Source organism: Haplochromis burtoni, unplaced genomic scaffold, assembly GCF_018398535.1.
Source record: "Haplochromis burtoni strain Fernald_Lab_line unplaced genomic scaffold, NCSU_Asbu1 Contig_23, whole genome shotgun sequence".
Taxonomy (NCBI): Eukaryota; Metazoa; Chordata; class Actinopteri; order Cichliformes; family Cichlidae; genus Haplochromis; species Haplochromis burtoni.
In genome coordinates, this window is record NW_024582384.1 from 564,670 (window position 1) to 589,574 (window position 24,905).

Genomic DNA, 24,905 nt, shown 5'->3' on the forward strand with positions numbered 1-24,905 from the left:
GTAATACTTCCGCTACGGCAACTGTGCGGGGCAAAAGGGGAGAAAACGTTTTCTCAGGTTCGCTCTTGATTTGATATCTTTACATCTGTCCGGCAATTCGCCGATGTCTTCCCATCACTCAGGCACATAAAGGACTCAAAAGCGGGCAGCGTTTGGATGACCTAATGGGGGGGAAGAAGAAGAAATCGCCACCGCAAGCAAGTGCTCCAGCCGCACCGGGGAATGGAGTGGTCGAGGAGCCGAGGAAACAGGCAGCCACCAGCAAGCCGGCTAAAGACAGCAAATCTAAAGGTGAAAATCACTCACAGCGTGAACATTTCACTCCACGGTTAAGGCGTTTGCACTGTATTTTCACTCCAATTAATAAGATTTTAGTATGAATTTAGCAGGCAGAAATATGGAGCATGACATGGGTTAATCACACATATTTTCCTGTACTATTACTGGATTTACTTTTTTTAACATCAACAGGGGCGATTCTAGGTTCAAACTTTTAGGGGGGCTCAGCTCCCAATCATAATGTCATGCATGTAGTGCCTTGTAATTAATATTCATGGAATATGCTGTTTCCAAATGAAGTTAAAGAACCATTTGTGGCAAAACACATAAGATGAGAATCATGCACAGCATTATTTCAGTCTCTTAATCACATAGAGGCGGTCCACTAAATCATCAAGCACTTTACCTTCCTCTTGGGTTGGGATCGACACTGATCCATTTTTAGATTTTAAAAGCATAAAAGTGCCTTTTAAATTGGCTTATTACATGAAGCCTTTTTGACTTTGTCGGAATCTCTGTTTAAACAAAACAAAAGAAAATTTAATTTCACTAAATTACAAAAAGCTCTGGCGAAAATTATGACCTTTGTGTTGTTGGGGTCAGTTTCAACCCAGTTATAATATAAGACAATAATTAGTGCCAAAACGGAAATCATAAACACTGTGAGCTCACTAACACAGTCAGAGAGAAGTTAGGGGCTTCTCTCTTTAACTGTTTGTCTCCTTCCCTGAACAAACAGCCCCCTTTATCCCCACTGCTTCCCTGACACAGTCATCCGGATGGAAATGGACAGATGTGTACAGAACAACTCAGTTTAGTCGGTTCCTGGCAGAATACACATCTCCGGTTTGCAGCACAGCAATATGGATGACCCTCATAGAAGGAGGACAGTATAGATTATCAACAGGAGGACAAAGATGCATCTGATCTTGAATGAAAAAGAAGTCCATGGTGACATTTAGAATGGCAGTGATGAGGAATAACTGGATGCCTGCACTTTGTGTTCTTGTTGAAGTGTTGAGATCCTGCAATGAGACTGCTGATAGTCTTTAGGATGCTGACAAGCTTGCTCCCATCAAGGATGTCTGGGAGAGATGGGTGCAGCTCCTTTGTCTGATGCTCAGACCAGGGCCAGAGGTGACGTAAGATGAACGTTTTCCAACTTGTACTCCTTCTGGCAATACATCCAGCAAGTCAGGTAAATACGACTTAATGTGAGGGATGCAAAAACCAGCTGTGCATGGAATCAAAGATGACTGGAGGATTTCGAAAGGCAAACCGGCGAGTGGTTAAAAAAACAAAGGAAAACATCTAGTCCTTGATTTGACTACTGAACTGCGGGGACACAGTATCACCTATGACAGTTTCTTTACCATCTCTGATCTTGAACAAGAACTTCTCAGGATGAAATGTACCATGGTGGGCACAATAAAACAAAACTTAACAAAACAAAAGAAACCTGACCTGCCCCATCAGCTTCGCAGGTAAAAGGCCGAGCTCCACTTTCTTCAAAATATGCTTTTACAGACACTCCTGCAGCTGCTCCAAATTGTCCAAAAAAGAAAGAAAAAAACTTTTGAAAAAAGGTTTTGTTTTTGTTTTTTTGCCCTTTTCTTGAGGTAAATATGTAAAAAAAAATTAAATTAAATTAAAATAAATAAATAAAAAACTTGACCTGTAAGACCACAAGTTTTACTGTAATTAATAATATAAAAATATAGTTTTTTAATTCTCTTGAGGTTCAAGTTACCGTTTTTGTTTTTGTGTTGTTGTTTTTTGGGTTTTTTTAGATAACGTAAGGTATGCTGTAAAACGATAGGGTCTGGGGGCCATGCCAAAAAATATTTAAAAAATATTTTCCAGCCTGTAAAACAATAAACCTGTTAGTAAATCAATGACATGATTTATTTATTTATTTTAAACGTGAATAGTGGATTAACTTGAAGTCTGACGCAGTGGTGTCTGTTTGTTGCTCTGTCTGTCCTCACTCCAGCTCCGAAGACCTACAGTCTTACCAACACCGCCCAGGTGGACACTGGTGGGGTCTCCGATAAGTCCATTCTTAAAGTAAGTCAAAAAGCTTATTATATTGTGTCAAGTAGCTTTCACGTTTAAAAAAACAACTTGTATTATTATAACACTGGGTGTGATTTTTACCTTTCAATAAAGGTTGCTATCCAAGCTGACCTGGAGAAGAAGATTATCAAATTGATCAATGAGTTCAGACAGGAGAATGGTGACAAGGGGCCCATATCAGGAAGACTTACAAGCAAGAAGTTGCTGGTAAATACAAAACACTTTGGTTCCTTCCAGCTGACTCACACTAAGTTTTAGTGTTTTGCATCCCTGCTGTTTTTTTCCTGATGTGCTTTCAGGACCTGTACACAGCTCTACAGAAGTTTAACTTTAAAAGGGAGCACATTGAAGAGGCGATGAAGAGTAGCATCCTGTACGGAGGAGATCTCCATTCTGCTCTCGACTGGCTCTGCCTCAACCTTAAAGATGGTAATACGGCATCAGCAGGCATCCAAACATCATTATCGTCATCATCATCGTGGGAGTCCTTAAAGGTAGAAGAGTAACTTTCTGGATTTATGATCTGTTTTGCTAGAGGAGCTGCCAGATGGTTTTAGCCAGCAGATGCAGGAGGAGAGTCAGAAGAACCGGCCTCGATTTCAGCCTCCAGTCCAGCAGAAACCTGCAGCTCAGAGCCCTAAAGTGTCAAACAACACCACCCGCAGAGAGATCGCCAAGGTTTGTACAGAGAGGGTGTGTTCGACGAAAAGGAGGTGTTCTGTCAAATAGTTTCTAAGTGTGTGTGTGGTGCTTGGCAGGCCACAGAGAAGGATGAAGCTGCCAGCATGAAGGATTGGATCTTAAGGTATGCAGAACAAAGCAGTGAAGAGGAGGAAGAGGAAGGTGGGAAGAAGACATGCAATCCTGAACTGGAAGAGAAGTTTGATCCAGTAAGTACAATCAGAGCCACTGAATTCTGAGATTCTCTTCATTTACAATTATAAGAGAAAACAGACACATATTCCAAAATGTTAAACTAAGGCTATGAGATTTTCTTACCAGCCTTTGTATGATGTTAAAAATGTGATCGTCTTTTGAAGTAAATGTCATTTAGGAAGCTGATTTTTCATTAATATGTCTGTATTCTTTTTTGCTGTGTAGAATGACAGGTATTTGATACTGACTGCTCAGCTGTTTGACGCTAAAGAAATGGCAGCTGCTGCCAAGACCAAAGCAGACAAGGCGGGGCAGAGGATGGCACAGGACAGGATACGCATCATACAGCAAGGTGTGTGTGCGTGTACATAAAACTAAGACAAAGCTGTAAACTCATTTTGCAAAAGAAAGCGTTTACATACACTCACAGGCCACTTCATTAGGTACAGTTTGCTTGTATCAGGTTGGAGCCCTTTTGCATCCAGAGCTGCCTTCTTCGTGGCATATATTCAGCCAGGTGCTGGAAACATTCCCCAGACATTTTATCCATATTGATATGACAGCATCACACAGTTGCTGCAGGAAGCTTCCATCACAAGATGGGCACACTGTGGTCATAAAGGGATGGACAACATGTGGTGTTTAAATGATGCTTAAATGGTACCACAGGGCTCAAAGTGTGGCAAGGAATTATCCCCACGCTATTACCATCACCAGCCTGAATCACTGACACAAGGCAGGATGGATCGATGCTTTTATGCTGTTTACTCCAACTTCTGAGCCTACCATCCGAATGTAGCAGAAGAAGTCAAGACTTATTAGGCTGGGTGATAATTAGGTGACAGGAGTGGAATCTGGTGGGGTCTTCCACTGCTGTAGTCCATCTGCTTCAAAGTTTGACATTTTGTGCTTTCCCAGATGATCTTCTGCATACCTTGGTTGTAACAAGTGTCTGTTTGAGGTACTCTTGTCTTTCTATCAGCACAGAGCAGTTTCTGGCCATTCTACACTGACCTCTGACCTTTGGCATCAACATGGCATTTTCACCCAGAGGCCTGCTTCTCACTGGATCCTTTCAGTTTTTCAGATCATTCTCTGTAAGCCCTGAAGATGGTTGTGCACATGAGCAATCTGAATGATCAGATGGTACCAACACACTCGCTTTGAACTCCAGGAAGGTGTTTTGACCATGTTTGAATTACTGCCATGTGATTGGCTGATGACATGTTTGTGTTAAGAAAGCAGTTGAACGGGTGTCCCTAATGAAGTGGCCTGTGAGTGTATACTGTTTCCTGTGGGGATATTTAAGATATTTTTTTTTAAATTGAACACGGTGTTTTTATTTTCTAGAAATGAAGCAGCTGGAGTCCCACCCTATGTTCAATCCAGCCATAAAAGTGGTGGACGCCCCTCAAAAAGAAAAGAAAATACTTCCTGCGAAGGAGGACAAAGAAGAGCTCGGCTTTAGTTTATTTGAACAAGCTGAGAAGGACCCGCCGGCTGAGAAAGGTACACGGGTACACTTTGTGAGCCAAACTGACACATAATAGAGGCTGTGCGTGTTTTATGTATCGTACAGTAGCTTTAGGGAATGTCACAGTTCAGGAAATTGTGTGCAACTGCAAAAGCATGCTTTATGGATTTAAAAAAATCCATTCACAAAACTGAATAACATGTAAATGTGAGTTTGTCCTCAATGATGATCTCTGCTCATGGTTTGGGTGAATCGTAATAATCTGCACAGGTGGTCAAAGACGTTGAGGGAAAATGTCCTTCATTTGTGTAAGGTAGAAACGTGTAGGATGTTTATGTTGTTCACAAAGGTGCACAGAAGAGGAAACATTTTTTTTTTACACGTTATTCAAAGGGGACCTATTATGCTCAGTTTACTTTTTTTCACTTATGTGCTAATAGTGTGGCTTTGCAGGATTGATGGTTCATAATAATCCTTCTTTATCTTATACTGGACCTTCGTGCAACTGATCATTTCATCTGCAGTCTGAAAGAAGTCATTGTTGCCACGTTTAATCAGCATCCAGCGCGTTTAATGAACGCATCAGCTGATTTACTGTAAATAAGGACAAGCATTAAAATGTGCACTGTAAGATCCCTTTGAGAATCTGACCTTTTCTTACTTTTCTTTCTTGCAGTTGTGAAGAAGAATGAGCCCAAGGACATCCGCAACTTTGACTACACGGCTCGCAGCTGGACCGGAAAGTCTCCCAAACAGTTCCTTATTGACTGGGTCCGAAAGAACCTGCCAAAAAGCCCGCCGCCTGCTTTTCATAAGGTTGCTTGCGGCAGATACTGGAGATGCAAGTGAGTGTGTCTCCGTGCTTCTGGTTTTTGGTTCACGTACTTGGCTGTTTCACGTATTCCAAGTGATGTCTTTGCCCCAGAGTGCGTGTTCAGAGGCCAGATGATGTTCTGGAAGTTTGTCCCACCATCCTGACAGAGGACAGCATGCAAGCTCAACATCTGGGAGCCACTCTGGCACTCTACAACATGGTTAAAGGACAGGTAGCAGTCACAGCGTACATGATGCAGTAGTTTTAGGGGTTTGGCCTGCTACATTTTGGCTTTGTTTTATTCGTCTTATGTGCGCGCACTGAATTCTCTCCCCTGTTATTCTCTCACAAAGTCGGTGCACCAGCTGCTTCCTCCAACCTACAGAGATGTGTGGCTGGAGTGGAGAGACAGCGAGCAGCAGCAAGAGGAGGAGAGCCGCACTGCTGCCAACAAACCTCGAGACCAGTTCATCTCCCGCCTGCTGACCAGACTCAAACAGCAGCAGAACCAGAGCCAACGGCAGGAGTCTCAGTCCCAAGGGAAGCATGCATCGAGCGCAGATGGTGATGAAGAGCCGGAAGAATCATGGGAGAATTTGGCCGGTCTTGATATCGGGGAGAAAAGACAAGAGCAGGAGGACAAGAGTGAGAAAAGAGGTGGGAGGAGGGAGGTAGCTGATCTGGAGGCAGCCAGAGAGCTCTTATTAAAGCTGAAGAAGTCACCGCTCGCCCGCAAACTGCAGGTAAATACGCTTGAACTTCTCCACGTTTGCACTGAATGAAGCCGTGTTATTAAACGTGCGTCCCACCTTCAAGGCAGAGCGAGAGCAGCTTCCCGTCTTTCAGCACCGACATCGAGTCCTTGAGGCTTTGCAGCGCCACCCTGTGGTGGTGGTGGCCGGCGAGACTGGTAGTGGGAAGAGCACTCAGATTCCTCAGTTCCTCGTGGAGGACCTGTTGACCGGGGGAACAGCGGCACAGCCCTGCAACATCGTGGTGACTCAGCCACGCAGAATATCTGCCATGAGTCTGGCGTGCAGAGTCAGCCAGGAGCTAGGCTGTGAGGATGGACCAGGGTCAAAGGTGAAAATGCTTATTTTTTTCTTTCTTTCTACATGTTTATCACACCGTAGCCTGCCGTACTGACCCCGTTTCATCTTGAATTTAGTCATCATTGTGCGGGTACCAGATCCGGATGGAGAATCAGTCCGGAGACTGGACGCGCCTGCTGTACTGTACCACTGGAGTTCTGCTGAGGAAGCTACAGCACGACCGGCACCTCACCTCTCTCACTCACATCATCGTAGACGAGGTACTTACTTACAGCTATGGATGCATTTCTTCTCATCCTCCTTCTTCTTCTTCTAATTCAGCATATTAAACTCCATCCTCTCAGGTCCATGAGCGCAGTGTCCAGTCAGACTTCCTGCTAACCATCCTAAAGGATGTTGTGATGAAGAGATCTGATCTGCAGCTGATCCTCATGAGTGCCACGGTGGATTGTGACAAGTTCTCCAACTACTTCAACCGCTGCCCAGTGATCAGCATTCCTGGCAGGACCTTCCCAGTGGAGGTAAGACAAGCTTTACCAGTTTGTTTTCATTCAGCATCCAACCGTGGACTCCAGGGGTATAAGCACTGGAGGACTTTTCTTTTTTAAGTCAGTAAGTTATGAAGTTGTCTTGTTAGCCTATCCTTCCTGTTATTCTGCTGTCTGTCATTTCTGACTTTAGGCATGACCAGAGTATCTCTAAACTTTTAGTTGCTGTAAATCTTGAGGCTTTCAAAGATTTTTTTCTACTCTTGTCTCCGTTTAATGTCAGCGAGAGTGGATATCCTTAACATTTCAGTCCCACTCACCTGCTGCTCTAAAACGTTTGTTTACAAGGGGGAGCCAATTGGAAAAAAGATCCATCCATTTTCTTCCACTTATCTGTGTCCGGGTCCCCAGATAAACACTGAATTAATTAACGTGTCCTGGGTCTACCCCTGGAGCATCCTCCTGCTAGAATATTCCCGGAACATCTCATCCTAATCAGATGCCTGAACTACCTCAACTTGCTCCTTTCAATGTTAACGAGTAGCGGTTTTACTCTTGAATGAGTGAACTCCTCACCCTAAATCTAAGGGAGAGGCTAGCCATCCTTCGTAGAAAGCCCAAAATGATAGAACTGCAAATAACGCTGAATATCAGGGATGACCTGTATGTGTTTCTGGCCACCATGAATGAAAGTAGGGAGCAAGGATAAGGCCAAGAAGCTTAAACGTTTTCAACAATGTGTGTGTCTTTGTTTATTCCTTCAGGTGTTTCATTTGGAGGACATAGTGGAGCAGACGGGATACGTCTTAGAAAAGGACTCAGAGTACAGCCAGAAAATTCTTGAAGAAGAAGAGGAAGTGACAATCTCTGTCACACAAAAAGGTGGCAAGACTTTGCAGCACCAGGTAATGTCGGCTCTCCTTACCATTTTGTCTTGTCCTTTTATGCCTCACCAGGACTCTGAAACAAGAGTGGACTGTCACTGTCCTGTAAATTATTCCTAAGTATGAGCTCATCAATGTGCTCCCCGTTGTTCCAGGAAGTGATAGTGAGGGACTCGTCCTCGGGCTGGGACCTGGGTCCTGACCTCGACCACTTCAGCAGCAGGACCCGACATGTGCTGCAGTATATGAACCCTAATAAGATCAACATGGACTTGCTTGTTGACCTCATAGACTACCTAGGTACACAAACTGGCAGCATTTGTCACAGATTCATTCATGTTCTCTATATTAAATATGAAATATCCGGGGGGGAGTTTGGTTTGTTTTTTAAAACTTTGTCCTGTTTTGCTGTTGGTGCCGCTGCCAGACAAAGCTCCACAGTTTGTGGATGTGGATGGAGCCATTCTCGTGTTCCTGCCAGGTTTGGCTCATATCCAGCAGCTGTTCGACCTGCTGTCCTCAGACAAGAGGTTTCGGGATAAAACCAGGTGGCGTGCACGCACTGATCAGTAATCTAAAAGAAGTGGTGACACAAACTTCCCCCTGCCTCACTGTCACGTTTGTCTGTCTTGAAGGTACCGGATTGTTGCTCTACACTCGACCCTCTCGTCCAAGGATCAGGCCGCTGCCTTTACAGTGCCCCCTAGTGGGGTTAGAAAGGTACTTCAAAATGTTCTACAATCATAGAAACAGTCAAAGAAATATTACACAAATTGTATTTCGCATCATAACTGATCCTTCCATGTGTTAAACAGAACAAAAATCCTGTCTCTGCTTTGTGTCACTTTTAGATAGTGTTGTCGACTAACATTGCCGAGACAGGTGTGACGATTCCTGATGTTGTGTTCGTCATCGACACTGGGAAGACCAAAGAAAATAAGTAAGACCTCAAGAACAGCAACAGAAATGGATCTTGCCCAGTATGTTCAAGTCCACAAAAGTTGGAAAGTTGTGCAAAATGTAAAAAAATCACAAAAAAGAATGCAATGATTTACAAATCTCATAAAGCCGCGATTTTATTCACAATAGAACAGAGAAAACAAATGTTTAAATTGGAGAAATGTACCAACATTTGAAATCTTTTATACGGTCAAATATGAGGTTTGCAGATCCTTGAATTCTGTTTTTTATTTACATTTTACACAGAGTCCCAACGTTGTTGGAGTTTGGTTGTCTTTTTATTAGTGGGAAGACAAGAAAGATATTGGACAGTTTTTGACCACGTGGCACTAGATAATAAACAAAAAAATTACCCCAAATCTCTCGACCAGATTTTATTGTATCGTGTCATTTAGGAATTTTTAGGAAAAGATGACACAAACATGAATAATAAGTACCTGCTTGTGTGTTACATGCATAGACATAACTAACTCCACTCTGTCGTCGTCTTTCAGGTATCACGAGAGCAGCCAGATGAGTTCCCTGGTGGAAACGTTTATTTCCAAAGCCAGCGCCCTCCAGAGGCAGGGAAGAGCAGGACGTGTCAGAAATGGCTTCTGCTTCAGGCTCTATCCAAAATACAGGTATGAAGCTCATCGTCCACTAATGCAGAGAGCTGGATGGAACCAAGTCCAGAAAGCAAGAAATACTTCCTTATATCATCTTATCAAGAATGCAGTCAGCAGAAAAGACAGTAAGCAAAACCTTTCCAGTTTTAGGTCATGTGCTAATTTGTTGTGCTCTTTTTTTCTTTTTTTTTAAACACCCTCCTAAATTTAGGTTTGATATCTTCATGGATTACTCCATTCCAGAGATTCTGCGGGTCCCACTTGAGGAGCTTTGTCTCCATATCATGGTATCTACACCGTTGTGATTCGCACAGAAACAAAAATTCCCACACGGGGAAATCACTTGACTCCTCTTCCTCCTGTCCGGTAGAAATGTCAGTACGGCTCCCCGGAGGACTTTCTGAGCCGCGCCCTGGATGCTCCTCAGCCCCAGTCGGTCAGCAATGCTGTAAACCTGCTGAGGAAGATCGGAGCGTGTCACCCTGATGATCACATCCTCACCCCTCTTGGACACCATTTGGCGAGCCTGCCGGTTAACGTGAAGATCGGCAAGATGCTCATCTACGGAGCCATCCTGGGCTGCCTGGAGCCCATAGTAAGTCTAACTGTGCTGTGTGGTTGGTTCCAAGCGTGTGAGGATAACATCTTGTTTTGTTGAACTGTTTTAAAACGTCTTAATGCATTTTCAATCATCCAGGTAAATAAATCTCCAAAAGGTGATTCTGTTCATGTGGACGTAGCATTTTCAAGTGACTTATACGGGATATGACACATACGGGATCACCTGTAGTGATCCCGTATGTGTCAGGCTGAACTGTTTTGTTTCATATCTTCCAACTAATATTAACTAGAGACTTGTTTCAGGCAATCATCGCGGCAGCCATCACAGAGAAGTCTCCTTTCTTCACACCAATGAATAGAAAAGAAGAAGCGAACCTGGCCAAAGCTGCACTGGCAATAGCCAACTCCGATCACCTGACCATCTACAACGCATACCTGGGGTACGAACCAGTCTGAAGATTTTAAAAAGGCGTGGGTTTAATAATTTTATTAGAGGAAATGTTCGGGAATCATTTCCTTTCTTTGACAGTAACATTAGATATGCATTATTTTAGATTTCTTTGTGGTTGTGAGTCATCAGGAGACATTCTACATCTATTAAAAGAGCAGCCTGAAAAGAAGCCAGGAGGCCCATTACGATAAAAGTCAGGACATTCAGGAAGGCTATTTGTTACTTACTTGTGTCCATCATCATACTTTCAGGTGGAAGAACTCACAGACTGACGGCTCGAGAGGAGAAATGTCCTACTGTAGGAAACATTTTCTTAATCGAACGGCTCTCATTACAATAGAGGTAAAGATTCGAGTCCACTGCACCTTCATTACTTCATTTTTTATTAGGATTAGTTTTTCTTCTTCCATCTAATTCCATGTCGCTGACTCCATCTTCCCTGCAGGATGTGAAGCGCGAGCTGATGAAGATGATGGAGCAGGTGGGTTTCTGGTCGTCTCGCTCCTCGTCCTCCTCCAGCTTAAAGCCGCAGGCGGCCTCTATGTCCAAGCAGCAGATCTCTGTCCTGAATGCTGTGCTGACTGCTGGACTCTATGACAACGTGGCCCGGGTTTTATGTACCCCTTCTGTGGACGTGCTTGAGCGCGTGGCCTGCACAGTGGAGACGCCTCAGGGCAAGGCTCAGGTCCACTTTTCCTCTGTTAACCGCAACCTGCAGACGCATGGCTGGCTGCTGTACCAGGAGAAGGTATGGATGAAGAGTGTGTGTGTGTGCACGAGTGTGCGAAGGCCTTATCGGTGATTCACACTTGTGTTTAAAAACATGTTCGTTTTTTTTATCCGCAGGTGAAATACACTAAGATCTACCTTCGAGACACCACTCTGATTTCTCCTTTCCCCATGCTGCTGTTTGGAGGCGACATTGATGTTCAGCACAGAGAGAGGCTCATCACCTTGGATGGATGGATTCATTTCCAGGTCAGAGGTCACGGGGATTTCTTTAGGATTAGTTTAATATAGCTTCCATTTGAGGCAATTTGAGTAGAGTGAACTCATTGTCATGTTCAAGAAACCAGTTTGATGATTTGAGTTTTGTGACATGGTATGTTCAACAGAAGATGGTACACTGATGGTACAAAATATCCTCCACACCATCACATCACCACCATGCTTTGGTGTTGTTCGCACCAAATTTTGACCCTACCATCTGCAAAAGTAGAAATAGAAAAATGCTGTTCTCAATTTCTGCTGTTGCAAGCTTTTGTCTAATTTTGGTGAGATTGTGTGAACTGTTGTCTCAGTTTGTTGTTTTCCAGCAGTTTTCAGCAGTTTAGATCAGCAGATCTAAACTGTGTTACTGAAAAGTGCTGCAGAATTAAGTTCTCTTTGTGTCGCTCTCGTTAAAAGGCTCCTGTGCGGATCGGTGTGATCTTCAAACACTTGAGAAGGTTGATGGACTCTTTGCTTGAAAGGAAGCTGGAGAACCCGAGGATGAATTTGGAGGGTAAACCGACACATTCTATCACCAAAAAATGTCTTTGTCACCACATAATGTACATAGTACATAGGAAATGAGTCGTTATACTGAGATACAGACAAGTGTATTGTTGAATTTTGTCTTTTCATTTGAGTTTTCTTCACATATTGCTGTGTGGAAATGGAATTAAACTAGCAGTGACTAAAATTGTGCCCAAGCTGCTCTGGAAACATTTAATTGTTTAATCGCTTAGCTAAGCTACATACAGACAGATCTAACTCAGTGTTCTTGATGTAGGTGAGGCGACAATCCGGATAATTCTGGATCTGATCAAGTCAGAGTATGCTGCGTAACAACAAAGCAACTGAGGATCTGAACCCCACTCCAGCATGCAGAATAAACACCGTTAGCAGCCAGTGGACAGAGGAAGTGACCCTTCCCAGGAACTCTTTACTCACATTGAGGAGGACTGTACAATTTGAGATGCATAAAGTCATGTTGAAATGTACGGGGAAAAAAAAGCAAATGAGACAACAAATAAAATAAAGCTGATTTGTTTTATATTTGAAATGGTTATTTTGTCATGGATGACGATCATGGGAAAATATTATAGCTAACATACAACCTGTATAAACACAGGGATCAGAAAGAGCCTCAATTTACAGTGCTGTGGAAAAGCCTTGAGCCACCTCTCATTTCTGTAGTCGAATCTACAAAAAATGCCAAAGAAAACACAGATTAACAGGCATAAAATAGTGTTTTTGAACCCAAAGAGCTATTTGCTGAAAACTTGGCATATATAGAAAACTGTACAGAGGAGGACAAAAGCAGTTGCAGGTATAAAAATTATCTACAGCAGATTAACAGTATCTGAGAGTCATGTCCTTAGAATACGACAAGATTCAAAGAGCTGACACAGGAGACGAGAGGGATCTTCAGATGATTTATCTACTGTTTGCCAAAGCCCCATCAGGAATGGTCTTGGTGGCTGTCAAGAAGTCCTTCTTAAGGAAGGGAATGGGGAGAAAAGGCTGAGGTGTGCCAAACTGCACAAAAACTGGAATCAAGATGAGAGAGGTGGCTACAACCACCTGTATGTAGCTGTAGCTGCATCTTGGCTTTTAACCATTGTTTAAAAAAATGCAAAAAGTGACAGGATTAAAAATGTAGAAAAGTTCAGTCAGATTTCAATAAATAACGCAATACTACATAAAGAGTGTGACAGCAATAGCTTCATCTCTTAGCATGACAAACACAACCACGTGATCCTAAACACACTGCCACTGAAGTGAAAGCATGCCTGGACATAAAAATGCCCACTAACAGTCATAGATTGGCCTCCCCAGAGCCTGTATCTCAACATTACTGAAGCAGTGTGGGATCATCCTGAGAGAGAACAGAAGAAAAGGCAGTGAACATTTGAAGAAGAGCTTTGAATGTCCTTCAAGAAGCCTGGAGAACTGTTCCTGTAGACTACTTAAAGAAACTAGAAGCAATTTTGACTAAAAGAGTTCAGGCTTGTTGAATAAATGCGATCGTACTATTGGCTTTCAAACTCATTAGAATTGTACGCTTTATTTCCATGTTTGTTTGCACACGTTTAAATAAATTGTTGCATTTATTAAATGTCTGAAGATTTTTGTACAGTATTGTAAAAACACTGTTTAATGAATAAAAATGTCTCAAGAAGTGCAGTGAAGAACAATGTCTTTAACAAAAACCAACAGCAGAATCAAATATTTACTTTTTGCTACAAAAAGTCGTTAATATGGGCAGAAGAAGAAAAAAAACAAAAACACAGTGAAACTATTACAATCCTCCTCCAATATTCAGAAATATTTTATAAATCATCATCACACACATTTTAATAACAGGAATGTTGGTTCCGAGCATAAAACCTTTAACCCTTGTCTGAAAAAGTGTTGGGTGCAGGTTGCACTTGACTAGGGTGTGTCTACTATGTGTGCATGAGGCTTTCTCGTATACCTGTCAGCTGACGTGACACTTTCATACTCAAGGGGAAATGAAACCTAGATTACACAGGATCTTATTGTGTTTGAAATATGAATAGACTATTTTTTTTTTAAATAACTAAAAGTAAAATGTGACGCAGTCATGTAGAAGAAAGAACCTTGCATGACACCAACACATTAAAAGGCTGTCTGTCAGCACAATGAGCCTCTACATTAATACAGGAATTCGACAATACAGCTGTAGCTGTTTATCACTAACGTACTGCAAAAGCATCACCATTTAAGTCTGTTCTACTTTTAAAAACAGAATCAAGTACTCCAAAATAAAATGTTCACTATTACTTAAACCTAAAACTCTATGTGCATTTATGACACACGTTTTCCTCTTTGGTATGACCTTCCTTTTACAGGAAATCATAAAAGAGGAAGTGAGGAGAAGTACAAAGTAACCCTGAGGTTTGACACAAAGAACAGTCCACAGTGTGTGCAGTAATGCCTCCTGCAGATATGTGTGCTAGTACTGGATAACACTGTAGCCTGCGTCCTCCACTGTTGAGTAGTGCGAATCATCTGCAATAAAAGCAAACATTAAAAACATTTAACGTTTAAGTGTAAAAAGCAGAAGCATGGATCAAAGGAAATACACAAATATTCAGTTTCAAACATTCACAAATACATAAAATGCAAATAGAACATGTTTGGAAGATACCAGTATGATTTCCTGGTTATTATGACCTACAGTTTTCTGTGTGGAAGCTACACAACAACACAAGGTCAAAGTTCTAATTTCAGTGCTGACTGAGCATGCTCTACTCAAAGTAAAATGTGACTGGAATGCAGGCTTGGCCCTACATTTACGCCACACTAAAGCAGATGTCTTAACTGGCTGGTTTGGCAGTTTGATGTAAAAGCTGTGGCCTGTGAAGCTGTTGTGCTGCCCGATGAACACTGCAGCAGGTAAACTGTGCCCACAATGTGACCACATTTAGGTATTCCAAAACAAAAACCCTAAAGATTCACTATGCAGGCCTCAATTTTTAGGACTGTAGATGTTGTCGAGACAACCGACTGCGTGCTTAATAAAACAAGACCTTTCATTGGGCTTTTAACTATTTAAAAAAAAAAATATATTATGCTTGTAAAAATGACTGATGGTGCAATTTTCATTATTTCCCCAGGAACTCAGTACAACTGGCAACAGTTTGGAAAACTGTTTAACAATTTCTGAATGCTTGCTTGGACTCCAATTTCTGTGACCGTATGCTCTGAATTTAAGTTTGGCTGTGATCACACAAAAAGCACAACATTTGATAATTTTATATTAAATATTTGTTGACTGGAGCTTGGAGTACTTTCAGTAACTGAAACAAATCAATGTACATAGGCTCACATGATGAGTGAACCTGGGACCTTTGGGGTCTCTGGACAGTAGATAATTTTGAGGGTTGGTAGTCTACTTTGATAGTGCACTGTATTTAAATACAAATAAAGCAAACATACCATTACTGTTCTGTGTTGGCAGAGGTAATGGTCCCCTCCTGCAAAGTGAATATGAGCAAAAAAAGCAAAGAATCAGAGGTGTCCCAACAATGCTCTGCACATGTAGCAAAACAGGTTTCAGCGTGAGAGAGATCATTATTTGATCCCCTGCTGAATTTGTATGTTTGCTCACTTCCAAAGAAATGAAAAGTTCCTCATTTTTATGGAGAGATGCAGAATATCAACCAAAAAGCCAAAACCCCCCACTGTGTGTCAATGTGGCATGAGGATGATGACGAGCAAGGTGGTGGATCGGCCCAAAACTACGTGGGAGAAGCTTGTTAACGATCTGAAGGCAATCACCAAGAAAACCCTTAGTTACACACTACGCTGTAATGATTGAGATCTTACAGTGCAAAGTCTCCCTGTTGGAGAAGACGCATGTAGAGGCCTGTCCCAGTGAACATCTAAATGATTCAGAGATGGCTTGGGGAGAAATGACCCAGGGAACACCATCCCCACAGTCAAGCACTGATGTAGAAACATGCTTTGAGGCTGTTTTCCTGCTTAGGGTACACAATGACTTCACCTCATTGAGGAGCCAATGAATGCGACCATGTACCGAAAAACCTTGGACAAGAACCTCCTTCCCTCAGCCAGAACACTGAAGGCTGTGGATGGATTCCAGCGTGACAGTGACCCTAAACTTAAGGCCATAAAGAGGTAACCACCTCAGTCCTACAGAAAATCTTTGGAGGAAGCTGAAGCTTTGAGCTGCTTTAGATTTAGATTTAGAGAGTGATGACCAACTACAAGAAACGTCTCCACTAAGTCATGTTTGCCTGTTGATAATGTGTCTCTCTCCATTAAAGTTACTACCACAAATTTTAAGTGAGCAAACAAATTCAGCAGAGGATCACATAATTATTTCCCATGCTGTTAGGAGGCAGGCACCACCCTTTGCTGGAATCCTTCTCTTTCATACCTGTTGACTGGTGGAGGCATTCGAAAGGGTGGTGCTCCAGTTGGAGATCTCTGACCACTATAGAAGTTCTCATACACAACCGGAACTGTTAGAGAGGAAGATGGAAATTGGTGACATTTTGGTAACTCATGAGACTGTGCTGTTAGATAAGAAGCTCTTTAAATACAGTGCTGTCGTTGAGTCCTACCTGGTGGTTTATCACCAGTCTGTCTGAGGTTTACAAAGTGTTCAATATCTTCCTGGATGTCACACTGCTCTAGTGACTTCCTCACTTCCTCATAGAGCTATGCGAACATGCAAAAAAAGACAGTAAAACAAGCTCAGAGTCCAAGCAACTCACAACAAAGATATAAATATATGAAGTTGCCCAAGAACCTTAAACCGCAAATAACTGTGTTTTTTACACATACAGAGAGCAGAACATGGTATAAATGCAAAACGGACTGTATAAATATAATGTGTCAAATGTCTGTGCTTATGCAGATACTAAGATTAGCGTAGCCGTATAAGCAGATAACGGATTATGTCATGTCTTTTACAACAAGGAAGAAATAAGTACATATTGAGTCATTTTAATGGTTAAATTTAAGTAGCCCCGCTGTGATACTAAAGTGCAGCCTAAATTTGGGGTATTTTGGAGTATAAATACTGCTTAAGTGCTGGTGGCTTGTTCAGGGTGTTCCGTCTCTCGCCCTATAATAGCTGGAATACGCTCCAGTGAGCCTGAATTGGATAAGTCCAAGAGAATGGACTGACGGATGGATGAATGGATGGGTCATTTAGTGTTGCATAATTTCTTGTAAATTTTGCGGAAATTCAATCAATATTTTTCCATACATTGGAAGATGTATATTGTATTATACATCAGTGGATTAATCTTGCCAAACTTCCAGGTTACAGGAAAGGAGTCACTGCTTTCCTGTACAATCCTTTTGAAAGAAAAGGAGTGTCCAGAACAAAACAAAATCCCCCCCTTTCTTGGGTCATATTATAATGTGTGACCAAGTAGTAGAGCTGAAAACAGTTGTTCATAAAACCAGTGGGCTAAAGCCAAGACAGCGAAGTCACAAGCTGTAGAATCAAAACAATGAGACGCTAAAGTGGCCTTATGACCAACCTCCCTGATATTTCCCACCATTCGACCCGCTCTTTATATAAAAATACTGATTATAGTGATCGTGGCAACTGGAAACTTTACCTCGTCACTGGTCACACATTGCTGGGATAACTGGTTGAGGTGAGTCCAGACTGTGTTTCTCAGAAAGTTGATCCGCTCCACTGACTGCTTCTCAAACATCTAAGGGGCCAACAAAAACAAAATCACTCGGCCCATTTCCATAATGTGTGCTTTTGTTAGAACTCGAAGGTTGTTGTCTCACCTCACAGGCTTTGATATGCTCCTTTATCCAGTCATCTCTAATCTTTCCCAGTGTAGTGACATTCTGCTGGTATAACCTGTCTGTAAATGGAAGACAGTATAAAAAGTATAAATGAGCAAACTCAGCGCATTAACTGAGAATATTTAAGCCACGTTCGGCTATGCTTCCAGTTATGTGAGGCTATACACTGGCACTATAGTGTAATGCTAAACTTAATCTCTCCATGCCAGCATGGTCACTATGAAGATGTTGCCATATTGAAGTTAAGCACACAGGGGTGACGTGACCAAGATGCCAGCATCATCACAGTGTGTGTGAATGGGTTACCGAAAGGCTAAGTCATTCCGTCCTGCTGTTGTTTGCTTTCTTACCTGCTTCTTCTGCGTTCTGTTTTGCCTGCTGTGCTTTTGCGTAGAGCTGAAACATGACAAAAAAGGAGGAATGAGATATTAAAAATGAGAAAAGCCCTCTACTGAAGGTCATACAGACATTATTCCTGTTTTTTTTGTACCAATGAGCTGATATAATAAACAGAAGTCTGAGGGTCAGAACCAGTAAGGGTATCTTTTTCTCACTAAACACTATTGTTTCATTTGCAACCATGTGTTCATCAGTCTGCATCTTCCTTGTTAAGTACTGAGGCTTTCTGAAGTACAGTTATATGTTTTGTTGACACCTTAAAAATGAGCATTAACAACAACACCTCTAAAACGGAAATAAGCACTCCAGTGGTAAATGGTTGGGACTTACACGGCTCTTTTCTACCCTGAAGGCTCAAGGCGTTTATTTACCACAAGCCACAACTACCCCCTCCCACTCACACATATATTGCTTTATTGTACTCTGTTTCACACACAGACTTTTACTCCAATTGATGTCTCAGCGACTCAAAAAAGAATAAAGCCTCTTGAAATTGTGACCAGTGATTTAAATAAGTGAAAGTCATAGCAGCAAATACAAGTACATATATATGTGTAAGAGTTCAAAGAGATTTCAAGGTTCAAAGTCCAAAACTGGGGCCAATAAATGATATAATGCCTTTAGCATTTATCCCTTCATTCATTTATATCACATTAGATACTGATCAGTGCAGGTGAATGCTGTTGTCACAGTACCTTTTCCATGTGCTTGGTGTTGTTGGTGTTGGTGTTTCGGTTCACGTTCTGATCCGCTTCTTCTTTGTCTCGACACTTCTGGTCATAAGTCTTCTTTGACTTGAGACAAAACCAGAGTAGGTACTTTAATAGTGTATTTTGACACTTTGATGAAAAAAAAGAAATTCCCCAAATATATAAATAAAGTCAGTCTATAGAGACCATGTCTTTTGGTGCCACCATCTGATTTCTATTGTCACAGAGCTGACAAGCACTTCTACTTTTGGAAAAGATTTTAATGGTTTTAAACGCTGCCCTGCTCCTCACTTCCCAGACTGGTAAACACAACTTCCCCCACCAAAGAGGAAGAACGGCAAAAGGATAAGAGCGGCATTTTCACAACACAATTGAAACTTATCTTACGTGACTCACCAATGGGAGATCTGCTTGGGGCCACATTGTTTAAATACTTCTGGTTTTCATTTTACTAAACACGGGACAGAACACGAGCTTAGGACTGCAGCTTTTGAACCTTAAAATTTGAATAAAGAAGTGTTTTTGACTTTGGTTTTGCAGACCAATCAGCGCAGCTACTTCATGTGACTGAATCCACAAACTAATTATATCAAACTATTGTTTTTGTTATCACAACTAAAAGAAGCAAAAATGTTCTTGCAGAAAAGTCATCAGTCCTGGTTGGTCTTTGAAGATTTTTATTTTTACTTACATCCATTGTCTTCTTGTACTGTGAGGACCTCTGTTTGTGGAGAGCATCCATTTGTTGTTCTACCTAAAATGACAAAGTTCAGCATCATCATTAATATATTACCTGAATGCATTCAACATCTCAGTGAATTGCAATGTGAATAAAAACCTTTTTCCTAGCTTCTTTCTGCTTTTCTTTGAAGTCTTCCAGTTTCTTGGCCTCCTCCCTCATGTTTTGGGCGAGTTGTAAATGTGACAGACTCACTTGTTCAGTCTCTGCAGGGCGAAAGCATACTTCAGATTGCAGTCATCATAGATTTTATAGTCAAGGATTAGGGTAATTAAGGAATCAGGCATGATTAAGGTAAGAAAAAAAGTGCTTACGTAATTTCAACATGTCCAGGGATCTCTTTAATGTGCTGAAAAAGCAGAAGAAGACATTATTCTGCACATTGAATTTTTGGTGTTGGAGCTTGCAAATACAAATCATGCATCCTGGACTATGATCAATGGTTTATCAAATATGGCATTCCTCAAGGATCCATTTTAGGACCTCTTCTTTTCTCATTATGCATGTCACCCTGTGGCTCTAGCTGTGATAAAAACAATATTCACTTTTACATAGATGATACTAGCTACCTGACACACTTGACAGCCCAATGAAGAACCTCGGCGGTACTTAAAAACACTCATCCACAGCTCTATCATGTCTTGTGTAGAAAAGACTGCAACTCTGAGTTTCTCAAGTTAACATAAAGATAAAACATCAGTCCTGTTTTAATTCAGTTGACAGTACAATTGAATTGATTCTGAAATAAAGGATTTATTTAAATATTCTTTATTCATTTTTAAAGCCCTCTGTGGATCAGCTTCACAATATATCACAGATGTCTTTATACCTCTAGGTCTTTGAGGTCCTCCTAAAGACAACCTGCTCTTTTCTATTATTACTTTTGTTTTAAACATGCCATGCAAATAAAATAAACTTGATGTGGCTAATCTAAATGTATGCGTGTCTGTCCAATGCACCCACATAGTCTATTGGTGCATCTTGCAAGCAGAGATGTAGCATTTAGCATACCATCTTCTTGTCCAAATATAGTTACGTTTGACTCCAAAAAAGAAGAAGAAGAACTAAATAAGCTATGCACAGGATTTAAAATATCACAATCTATGGTGCAAACAAGCAAGCAAACCTGAGAAAATAAAATGTTCACATTTTAAAAGAGGAAGGAAACGTCTTGTGGAGGTTTTCTAAAAGATTTACTAAGTTTAATGAATTACTTTTAAATACATAATACATGTAATTTGATACCAGTCGTAGTTTGTGATATGACTGGTCTTAAAATAGTCTTATGAATTGTGTATTCTGTCTAAAAAGTTATAATTTGTTATTTTTCACTTGCCAAATAAGAATAACATTTTTCTCTATACAGTTCTTCCTTTTCACCCCCTAAAGTGAAACTGGCTGGCAGGCCTCTGAATCAGCGACATCTTTACTATTTTAATTATAGAAATGTGAGTCAGACAGTTCTGTCTGACTCTTAAAAAAACAACACCAATTCATTTGTCTAGAATAAATCAACTGAAATGCTGTAAATAACTATCAGAACAATGAAAGTACAACCTGACAGCACATCGATTCTGTCTCGTTCTAACTGATCTCAAGGTTGTTGTAAAAACATGGATGAAAAATGCCTTTAATGCAGTTCAAGTAAGTCCTTTGATAGGACATCTTTAAAAGATGAGTCTATCAATAATGCACTATGATTTCAAGAAGTAAATTATGTAGCTAAGTCGTTCCTTCCTATAATGAGTGCGAGCACTCATTAAACAGGAACTAGGCTTGCTAATAAAAGATCGTGGTAGCGGTGTCATATAAAATCTGACTACATCAACATTAAGAACCAAACTGTCAATTTTACAGAAGTTCAAACTTAATTTCGAAATTCAACTTGTGAAACAGACTGAGAACAACAACAAGAACCTTTGGTGACTAGACTCATTGTTTTCTTTGACGTTACTTTCTGCACTACACTTGAGTCCAGACTACAAGGTACTGTGTCAGTACTGCAGAAACCTACTCATGCATTAGAAGGGGTGAGGCTTCCTGTAAATACAGCACATAATAACAGCATATCAACACAGAGGTCGCTTACTTCATCTCACTGTGTCCACACACCTTCTTGGACAAACTAAGGAGTTCTTTGGCATACTTCTCTTCAACTGACGCCCTGAAAGAAACAACCAATTGAGAGTGAGGGCAGCGTAAAAGCATACATGCAAAGATTCGGCCAACAAACAGAGCAGTCTGCCGGCCAACAGACTGTATATGAATTTACATGCAAAACCCATACTAGACATCTCTGAAAGGTAATGCTTAATCACAAATTTACATTTATACATCCCTTAGGCTTCACTATCAGTATTTTTCAGAAGTTATAAATTTCCATATTAAATTATTAACTGATACAAAAAAGACAGGACAACATTTACATGTGTGGTGTTATAATTGGAGTCTGTTCTTTCCCTGAAGAGTTTTGACAGGCACATTTAAGCAATGTTGGAGAAGTAAATGGAAAATAATTAATCAATTCTAATATGCATTATACAATGATAAATATTAAAAAACATACATATAAATATACAACTGAATACAGTTTTACTATACAAATGCATGACAATGCTATAGTGCTGACCGCTTACAATTTGTTTAATTTGCTAAGCAATGCTAATAGGAGACTTAAAGTAAAATGCAACGCTAACACATCTCAAATATAATTACACAACAACAGATCAAGATATAGTTAAGGAGGGCGGGCTGTCGTGGCTGCTCTTTGGTGTCCTGAAGAATTTGCTTTTGCATAACTGAAAGCTGAAAGAATTCGATTGTTGCCGCCGTTTCCCACAAAACACCTCACTCTGACCGTGTTTCCTTACTCTACTTTTATTTTGGTAAATCTTCCCACAAATATTTTTTAAACCACTGCGGTTTAAAAATGGTGAGTCCCAAATTAGGAAACGTCCAGTTGTGTTGTGGCATAATATCCTCCTTTTTTCATAGCATTAACCTCACTAGGTCACGTTTCTGACTACACACTGGACTTTTATATGTGTGGGGTGTTTTTGTTTTTTTGCTGTGTGCATGTGTGTGTGGGAGAGCACGGACAGATTAATTATTATATGAGGAATTAATGATTAGATGTGAAAGGTTATACGTCTCTATTATAAAACCTGATGCGTCACATCATTCCAGTGCGCAGAATTAACCTTGGAGTATTTTTAGAAAGCAGAATTGTACTACTTTTCTGGCATTTAATCATATAACCGCAGTAGTGCCCTTTGCACAAATTACAAGACGGTAGGACGTGTTTGTGTTTCCTCTTTGTTAAGACAACAATGCAAGTCACAATAATCCTCACTAATCAAAAACTCATGACATAACCTCTCTAAAGTTCCTCAAAAGCTTTTACACTGACTATATAATTCATAATCAAAATATGTATTCATCTGATTTTGTTTTAGATTATAGCAACAAAAATTTACTTTTTTAGGCAACTTTATTCGTTGTATTCCAGTACTGTCCTTAATCTCAAAATGCTGTCCTCCTCCACTACACTTGTCGTTGTCAGAGTTTATTTTCTTTTCACTCTCTTTATCATAATTGCATGCCTTCAGCCAAAACGTGCACTAGATCTATCTATCTTGCAGTCAGTTATACATCGCTGGCAACAACTGGCCTGTAAATGTAAAGCTTGAACACAGTTTTGCAGACTTCGGTTAGAGCCAAACATCCCATCAGTTGTGCATTATTACATATAAGGATGACGACATTACCTGGCTTTCATAAAATCCTCCACCTCCTTGCATGTCCTCTTGCCATCATTGAGATACTGAATGATGGCATCATACCCGACAGTGGAGGTCAGGTCCGAGTTCTGTCAGCAAGATGCACAGACAGTATTACAGCAGACAGTTTTACAGCAAAACACATATCCTAAAAGAAACAGAGAGCTGTACTTCTGCTACCTCTTCTCCCACACCCAGGTCTTAACTGTACGACAGCCAGACTGGCTAAACTTGTTTAAACATCCCTACAGACATAAACGAGCACTGTAGCTTCAGAATAATTGACTCTGAGTTTAATTAATGTTTGGGACTAGGCATCTCTGTAATTTAGTTAAGGTGAGGGCAACAGCTTGTAATCAACTTGCCAGACTTTTTATTGGTTTAAAATACACCATATCAGGCCGTATTTAGACAATGCAAAAAATCCTGTAGTGAAATTTAACTACACATATTTGCTTATGTTGCGTAGAAGCAAAGTTATTGGTACTCTCAGTATTTCCACTCTAATCTGCTGGATTATGAAGTTTACTCTTTACTCCACTAAAGGAAATGACATTTACACTATTTACACTGCAGAGAGAGAAACGTGATCTGATAAAATATCGGTCTGGTTACACATGAATCTTATCAAAAACTCCCCAGCAGTTCATGTCAACTGTTTTTAATAGCTTAGTTTTGATGCTCCTGTTTCCATACTATTTTACAAACGTTAGATCCCTCAGCAGGATTCCCGTTTCTAATAATTAATACAATACAAAAATACAATTTTTTTAAATTAAACCATCTGAAGCTGAATCAAAAAATAAAATGTTTCTAATTCCAATCACGACTTCATAGAAAGACAAACAAACAAAAAGGACAAGAAAAAAACTCACCCAGAAGAAATCCTTAAAATGAAGGTTCTTCATCATGTAAATGGAGCAGGCAACAGACAGGTGCTTTATCGCAAACACACACTGACCATGTAAGAGAAAGAGCCGACTGTCAGGCGAGAGCTACACGAAGCCCGTCAAAGTGGCGCACGCGCACTCACGTGACAACTGGAGCGCCAAAAACCTCTTGCGCTGAGCTTGGTTTTGCCGCCACCTGATGGCTGATGGGCGTACTTACAGTGTTTGCATATGGTATACACTGGTCCGATGATAGAGAATAATAATAATAATAATAATAATAATAATAATAATAATAATAATAATAATAATAATAATAATGAGAAGAAGAAGAACAACAAGAAAATACAACATGATTTAAGTAGTTGATTTGAGGGGGTTTATCCCTAACAACAAATAAAACAAAAGTAGTACACTGTAAGACAACATGAAATCCTAATTTGTAACGTAATCGGTAAATAGAGCTGTTAAATAAACACAATGTAGACAAACAGGAAAACCTTGCAGTACTGTAATACCAGCAGTAGCACAGTAATGGATTAACTGTCCAT

At 40.7% G+C, this 24,905-nt stretch overlaps 2 protein-coding genes across 2 annotated transcripts; one reads left to right on the forward strand and one right to left on the reverse strand.

The window, feature by feature from the left end:
* Positions 1-16: 16 nt before the first annotated feature.
* Positions 17-12,561, forward strand: dhx29 (DEAH (Asp-Glu-Ala-His) box polypeptide 29). The gene is made up of 28 exons (XM_005917316.3): positions 17-291; positions 2,273-2,346; positions 2,449-2,562; positions 2,655-2,784; positions 2,891-3,033; positions 3,114-3,245; positions 3,457-3,583; positions 4,582-4,740; positions 5,382-5,550; positions 5,631-5,751; positions 5,873-6,262; positions 6,336-6,602; positions 6,688-6,831; positions 6,916-7,092; positions 7,824-7,964; positions 8,099-8,243; positions 8,371-8,491; positions 8,579-8,663; positions 8,795-8,883; positions 9,398-9,526; positions 9,723-9,798; positions 9,882-10,106; positions 10,376-10,512; positions 10,775-10,865; positions 10,969-11,271; positions 11,370-11,501; positions 11,931-12,027; positions 12,298-12,561. Exons 1-28 carry the CDS (start codon positions 165-167, stop codon positions 12,351-12,353), a joined length of 4,101 nt encoding a protein of 1,366 aa, XP_005917378.1. The 5' UTR covers positions 17-164; the 3' UTR covers positions 12,354-12,561.
* Positions 12,562-12,687: 126 nt separating this feature from the next.
* pstpip2 (proline-serine-threonine phosphatase interacting protein 2) lies at positions 12,688-24,461 on the reverse strand. Its single transcript, XM_005917313.3, has 14 exons — positions 24,340-24,461; positions 23,453-23,553; positions 21,775-21,849; positions 20,000-20,034; positions 19,785-19,891; positions 19,638-19,700; positions 18,932-19,030; positions 18,188-18,233; positions 17,817-17,896; positions 17,636-17,734; positions 16,625-16,721; positions 16,438-16,522; positions 15,474-15,511; positions 12,688-14,543 (listed from the first exon to the last, which is right to left on the reverse strand). The coding sequence occupies exons 1-14, from the start codon at positions 24,373-24,375 to the stop codon at positions 14,488-14,490; spliced, it is 1,017 nt and encodes a 338-aa protein (XP_005917375.1). The 5' UTR covers positions 24,376-24,461; the 3' UTR covers positions 12,688-14,487.
* Between the last annotated feature and the right edge of the window lie 444 nt (positions 24,462-24,905).